This window comes from Triticum dicoccoides, chromosome 6B, assembly GCF_002162155.2.
Source record: "Triticum dicoccoides isolate Atlit2015 ecotype Zavitan chromosome 6B, WEW_v2.0, whole genome shotgun sequence".
Classification (NCBI taxonomy): domain Eukaryota; kingdom Viridiplantae; phylum Streptophyta; class Magnoliopsida; order Poales; family Poaceae; genus Triticum; species Triticum dicoccoides.
Genome location: NC_041391.1, coordinates 666,783,203 through 666,790,521, shown reverse-complemented (window position 1 = coordinate 666,790,521; position 7,319 = coordinate 666,783,203). Strand labels below are relative to the sequence as shown.

At 46.2% G+C, this 7,319-nt stretch overlaps 1 protein-coding gene across 1 annotated transcript; it reads right to left on the bottom strand.

Annotated features, from left to right (window-relative positions):
* Window positions 1-4,793: 4,793 nt before the first annotated feature.
* Window positions 4,794-6,941, bottom strand: LOC119323392 (photosystem II 10 kDa polypeptide, chloroplastic-like). Its single transcript, XM_037597037.1, has 4 exons — window positions 6,723-6,941; window positions 6,471-6,579; window positions 6,310-6,362; window positions 4,794-5,089 (listed from the first exon to the last, which is right to left on the bottom strand). The coding sequence occupies exons 1-4, from the start codon at window positions 6,847-6,849 to the stop codon at window positions 4,995-4,997; spliced, it is 384 nt and encodes a 127-aa protein (XP_037452934.1). The 5' UTR covers window positions 6,850-6,941; the 3' UTR covers window positions 4,794-4,994.
* Window positions 6,942-7,319: the final 378 nt, after the last annotated feature.

Below are 7,319 nucleotides of genomic sequence, written 5' to 3'. Positions count from 1 at the left end.
CCATGTTGTAAATATTTGTAGAAACTATGGACACCCCCCGAGACGAAGCAACAGAAGCGATGTTGGGGGACATAATCGCAGAGGAAGTGATGCCTTCTTCTCGTTTCTGAAGGACACCGATGGTCTGGAAGGACTGGGTGAAGAAGCAGGCTATGATTATGATGGCTCCTTTGACCCAATGCCGGTGCAAGAAGGAGACCGTGAGGACGGCTCCGGTGACCCAATGACAGTGCAAGAAGGAGACCGTGATGACGTCTCCGGTGACCGAACCGAGTCTGGCCAGGTATATATATTAGTTAAGCCTGTGCTGACTAGATAATTGATGCATTCATTGTTTTGGTATATGTACACATATTAATTAACTCTCGTCTTTCTTCTTTTTTCCAGCCCTTCGGATCGAGCACAACTTCGGTAAGGAGACGAGGCCCGAAGAAAAAGTTAAGCTCGGATGAAAGGTTTGAGATCACAGCAATCGCGCGCGACGGTGAACCAATTGAACCCATCCGGACAAAGAACACATTTACTGCTCAGTGTGGGGTTCTTGTTAGGGACAAGATCCCGATCAGCATCCACCAATGGTATAAGCCTAAGGAGGAAGACCCTGAGGTGTCTTATGTCAATGATATGCAGAAAGATGATCTTTGGACTGAGTTGAAGGAAAATTTCACCCTACCGCCAGTGGAGGATCCGGAGAAGCCAGTTATAGAGCAATTAATCAAGTCTTTTGCTCTTAAGAAGATGGCAGGCCTATTCAGGAGGTGGAGGAAAGAGCTGAAAAAGTTTGTCGACAAAGAAGAGACACCAGAATTCATCGGCAAATATGAGAAGATCAGAGATCACTGGCCCGCATTTGTGGCCCACAAGACATCGGAAAAGAGTAAGAATATGTCGGCGACAAACAAGCAAAATGCTGCAAAGAAGAAGCTTCACCATCTCACAGGGTCAGGTGGCTACCTCAAAGCCCGGCCTAAGTGGGCCAAGGCTGAGAATGATCTGCTTGATAAAGGGATCGAACCAGAGACAATGATCTAGCCAGACTGTTGCCGGACTTGGTTCTTCGGGGCTGGCGGAACCTTGGACCCTGTATTAGGGAAGTGCCGTTGGACGGACGAGCAACTGAAAATACCAATCAATAGGCTTCGGCACTATATCGATGCAGCGTAGCAAGGGACGTTCATTCCAGACAGGGAGACCGACGAGCTCACAATGGCCCTCGGGAATCCTGAGCACCCTGGACGGACACGAGGCATGCCAGGCTCCATTCCGTGGAAGGTTAGTTTTCCGGACGCAGGCAGTTACAAATGCCAGGAGAGGAGGAAGAAAGTGGAGCATAGCCAACTGCAGGCGCTGCATGCAAGGGTACAAGGGCTAGAGGAACGAGAAGCAGATCGCAGCAAACGACCTGCCGAAGCTTCCCCCAAAGCTACCCCGCCATCTCAGCGGAGAAGCAGCGTGGCTTCCACCGAGCTGCTTCAGCCGGAGCATGTCTTGACGGCTCTTGCTAGCTACCCCATGGATTTTATCATCGAGTCTCAAAATTACCACCTTATGACGCAATGGCAGAACTTAAAAGTCAAGGCGGTTGTCGGCCAAGTTTGACCTTCTGAACCCGACGCAACTTTTCACTGTCGTCCGATTCCAGAAGGATATGCTAGGGTGACGGTGGACGAAATAGCAGAGGGATTTGAGGACCTCTAGCTTGACCACCCTACCGGTGAAGGGGAGACTCGGCTGGGTTCTGCTCTGAAGACTCCATGCCTATGGCGGAAGGAGTTCATCAAGCTTCCGAACTGGACGCCTCCTCCTCCTCCTCCAGCGAGTCAGGGCACTCCGCCTCCTCCACCGCCTCCTCCTCCGGCGAGTGACGATTAGGGCACCCGGCCTCCTTCTCCGGCGCGTGGCGGCACTCCGCCTCCTTCTCCGCCTGCGCCGGCGCGCCCGAGCAGCCAGCAGCCTCCTCCGTCTCCGCCTCGCCAGCAAGGGCGGAAGAGACCCGCCGCCGCCCCTGCTGCTCCGACGCGTCGTAGTACTTCTCCTCCGCCTCGTAAGCAAGCACGAAAGAATATAGACGCCGCAGTCGCTCCGTCTGCTTCGACGTCTAGCAGTACAGCCAGCAGAGGCGGGAGGCAATACAGAGACGGTCCTTCTCTCAAGCCTCTAGAGAAGTTACCGTACGAGAGGACCGAGGAGGAAAATGCGAAGATCATGCGGACCGAAGTGGAGGACTTCTTTAAAGGGTTGAAAGCAAAGAGACATCCACCTCCGGAGGAGAAGGTAGATCCGGTTAAAGCAAAGCGCACTATCGATGCCCTGAGGAAACCACCAAAGTCTCCGCCGAGAACCAACTATGAGCGCATTACTGAATAGGCATATCTCGCAGCGGAGCGGTTGGGAAGTACTGTCAGTGATCAAAGGTTAAAAGAACGAGCAGCTAAGTAAAAAATTGCCCAGCTCGGCGAACAAGCAAATCAATCGTGCCCCCCGCTCAATGTGTCTAGCAGCGACATCGTCGCTAATGCTCCAGGAACGGTGCCCGGTTATAACAATCTTGGAGATTACCTGCCTGATGATGTACATTTTGATTTCTTGGAGGTGGACGAACACAGATACGAGTACGGGAAGCCTCTCGTCAAAGATGAAAAATCTCTAACAATGATGATGCAAAGATTCCATAATTGGTACATGAAAACCTGCAGAGAGTCTGGGGGGACGAATACTTTGTATCTGAGAATTAAAGAGGAGCACGACCTCGTTGGAACTGATCTCTTGACTGTTCCATTTGAGGAGTTCTTCGAGTTCTTCAATCAAAATGCCCTCGGTAAATTAACGATTTTTTGCACTGTCTGTAAGTACTATTTCTGTCATTAAGTCTCTATATATAGCTCGGCTCTTTCATTGCATGTATTTATAATTAATTATCCTCACTATATTATGCAGATTGAAGATCGTCGAGTGCAAAAAACAAGAAATGTATGATATTGGATTCATTGACACAAATATCATAGATGAATTTCTGGTTAAAAAGCACGCCGAAGAGGCCGAGGCCAACTTGCTACAATCGTTGATCAAAAATCAAAACAAAGATTTAATACTCTTCCCTTACAACTTCAAGTGAGTGTTACTGTCGTGTGCATATTCGGTTTCCCTTATTACTCGAGCGAGGTTATAGTAGTGTAATTGATGAGTTATGCATTCGTACGCAGCTTCCACTATGTTCTTCTGGAGATTAAACTTGAGCGGGGAGTAGTAACCGTCTTAGACTCGAGACGAAAATATCCCGAAACCTATGCGGACATGACTAAATTGCTCAACAAGTAAGTTCAATCGATCATTATCGCACCATATCGGCAAATTTTTGTTCATCTCCTGATATCTCAAGTAATCATAATTATTTTCTTTGTCTTGCAGGGTTTGGAAACAGTTCACCGCAGAAGCTCTGGGACTGCCGAAGGAGCTGCGATATACATACCCGAAAGTAAGTACTACTAGCTAGCTAGTTGCGCGCATCTCCCGTTGATTCTATAGCTATACTTTCATCAATGCCATTTATAATGCTTCATTATCAGTTTGATTGACCTCTATTTCTCGTAAAGTGCTTGTGGCAGGAAGAAGGGAATAATTTCTATGGATACTACGTGTGCGAGTTCATCTACAACGCGACTTTGAAAAATAAGCGGGGCTACTCTAAAAGACAATATGAAGTGTATAAGCAATAATATTCACAATTTCATTTTATTACACCATCATTTCTGTTGAATTTCATGCATATATGTATTAACCTCATTCTTCAAATTAGACGTGGCAGATGCGGAATGAAATCCTAAAACAAGATCGCATGAAAGCAATTTCACAGGAATTGGCGGGATTCTTTCTTGACCACGTCATCAATAAAGCCGGAGAATACCATGTGGAAGTTGATTTCAAATGCTAAGAGATTGTAAGAGATCTTACATATTGTATATGTATGTAGCTAGTAGCGTCAGATAGATAATACGAAAACTTGTTGTTCGGCCAATCTCTCGGAGAAGGAGAGGTCGATCGATCACTTCTCTCGGTATGCATGAGAACTTCTATAATTAATGGTTCCCTTCATTTTCTTACTAGCTAGCGTGTCGAGGGCCTCTCTATGTACAGTATGTAGCGTCGACCAAACACGGACATAAGAGAGGACACTTGTCTCTATTAATTAGCTAGTTAACACAATATATGAAACACCTAAATTAACCCCCAAAACCCCCCAACACCCCCCCTAAAAAAAATAAAAAGCCCAGCCACTGAAATGCTGACGCGTGTATGCCTTTTGGTTCCGGTTGGTGCCACCAACCGGGACCAAAGGCCCTCCTGCCTGGGCTCGGCGCACCGGCCACGTGGAGGTCCATCTGTCCCGGTTCGTGTTAGAACCGGGACTAAAGGTCTAGGGCATTAGTAACGACCCTTTAGTCCCGGTTCAAGAACCGGGACAAAAGGCCCTCATCAACCGGGACTAATAAGGGTTTTTCTACTAGTGAAAGGCCATTGGAGATGGGGTGGATCAGAGTTTGAATGTTTGATCATAAATTAGACCAACATAATATGGGTTATGTGTGACAAAACTTATACCTAAATTCGTATTTGAAAAAGGTTTTCGATGGTATTAATTCTTAAGTCACAAAATATATGTATTATTGGTTCGATTCGTGGTGAAAACTGAAATTTGAAGTGCATGTGCGTCTTATCCATGGCCTTAACCTTGCCCGCACTCTGTGATACGAGTCAGGCCCGTCCCACATACCTAGGTAGAGGGTGCGTGCATACGGGCTCCAAGAATCCACCCTTTTACAGTTTCCAAAGTAGGAAGTATATCGTAACAGCGTTACGTACATACACATAAACCATCTGTTCGGATCAATTACTTTGCATCGTTGATTGCATACATTCACAGGAGGTAGCTACGCAGATTACAGAGACGTGCATGCAAGCAGAGACCCGGCCCTGTGTTACACGTAGATGCTCTCTTAGCCGGCGAGAGCGCTGGTGTTGTAGACGAGGAGGACGCCGCCGCCGAGGAGGCCGGCGAGGGTGACGGCCCAGATAAGAAGCCCGGTCGTTCCTGCATGCGAATATTACGGACGAGGATCAGCTTACTGGTTTTGTCGGAGAATTCGAACGAAATCACTTCTAAATCATCTTCCTTTTCACGAGGCGTTTTGAAGAGAAAAGAAAAATAATCCTCCCGATCTAAAGTAAGTGTCATAATTTTGAACTAAGATTAGTTCAACCTTAGTTCAAGACTGCTGTACTTATTGGAGTAACATTTTCTATCCAAATAAACCCTAAGCTTCTTATGGCTCCTTTGGTTCAAAGGAAAAGTGAAGGATTTTTTTTTCCCATGATGATACTACTCATGCCTTTGGTTTAAGGGAATGTGGCAAATAAAGAATGAGGAAATTTTTCATCTGAACCTACTTTAAAAGGAGAAATGCAGGGATTTTAACATCTACTTTTACCTCCTTTTCAAAATATGCATGAAGAACGAAACTATAAATCTTAGTGGCATAATAATATTCTAACTATACATTTGCATGTGTTTAATTTGATTTAATTGGACCGTTTTTATTAGATTTCTTATGTCTTTTCCTTTCTTGAGTTTTTATAATCCTGCAAACCAAAGGAACCATATACGGGGAATCACATATGACAAATTTCTAGATAGATGTATCTAGTATACCACCAAAATAAATACTATCACATGTATTGGTTGTACTTTTTGTCATAGATATATATATGCATGGTCTATGCTTAGTACACGTTTGAATGATTAGCTTAAATTATGTGATTAATATTGTTAGCATTGTCATCACAGATTACTTATTGAGTAATTTTATTAGGAAAATTTGCTAATATATCCAACAGAGTTTTTTTTTGCGGGGGAATATATCCAACAGAGTTAACAAATCAAATAGGATAGTATCTCTCCCATGCATCAAATACTACCTAAACAAGCAGCTCTAACTACATGATAATTCACATAGCCAATAACAAGTTGAGTATATAATGCTTGTTCTGCCCCACAGAAAAATATAATTGCTCTTCTTTCAAGAAAAAACTTTCAACTCTTCTCTATCGGTTATGTAGCTTCGATTTGTGGCTAACTTTTACACTGCCCGGTGAGGCACCTACTTGTACAGTATGTGCTAGAGTAACTTTAATCAGGTACAGGTGTGCATGTATCACAACTGTGTGCATCGATCCGATGCAGAGGCCAGAATTCTACTTGCATAAGCATGTGGATATTGAGTAAGAGGTACCACAAATAGTAAAATTACTCACCGCCGGCGTAGCGGTCACCAGACTCAGACCATTCCTCTGGCGTGTAGATTGGGCTGAAAATTAGCAACGTGAGTAACTGTTAGGTATGGTAATCACGTCACCAATCGATGCCAGATTTACCAAGGTTTACCAAACAATATTTCATTCATGTGTTGGGTTACCTGTAGCCGTCGACGTTGGCACCGTACTTGTCAACAAACTGGTACACGCCCTTCTTGCCGACCTTCCTGCCGTTGGCGTCGATGTCGACTGTCAAGCCGCCTCCGAGTCCTGCGGAGCAACACAGATTTCCTCTAATTAGATCACTGAATCCATCCATCGATCTCATGGTCACCAGAGCATGCGTGTGCGGAAGTGGAACACAACAGTTGGAGGACTCATGCATGCAAGGGGATGGCTGATGACGGACGTACCGAGGGGCTTATCGACCTTGATCTTCTTGCCACCGCTGCAGACGACGGCGAAGGAGGAGCCCCGGCGGGAGAGGGACGGCACGCTCGTCGGCGCCACAATCGGCGAGGTGATCATGGAGGCTGCCATCTCGCGTGCGCTCTCTCAAGTTCTGTCTGTCTGCGCTTGCCAACTCTGTCTGAAGAAAAGCGTCCAGCACTGGCGCAGCGACGGGCCAATATACTCCAGCCCGGGGCGCCCAGACATGCGGCCAGGGGCGCGCGTGGATGGGATAACGCTGTGTGTGACCGGCGCGCCGCTCACGTGGCGGCACGCCTGTGGCCGGCTCGCGATATGTTATCCTCATCGGACCGGTTCGTGTGGAATTTCTAACCGGGAAACAAAGGAAATGTTTGTGGTGACTGCGCGCACGCAATCAGCTACATGTGGTGGTACTCTGCTGCTGCTATGAAGGCACTGTGACGAGAGGACCGTAAGAGCATCTACAGCAGGATACGCCACGGACGCGCCCAGACAAGATAGTGACTAATCACACCTTAAAAAATCATTTTTTTACAACTGAATACCTCAATTATGAAATCTAAAATCCATATAATCCC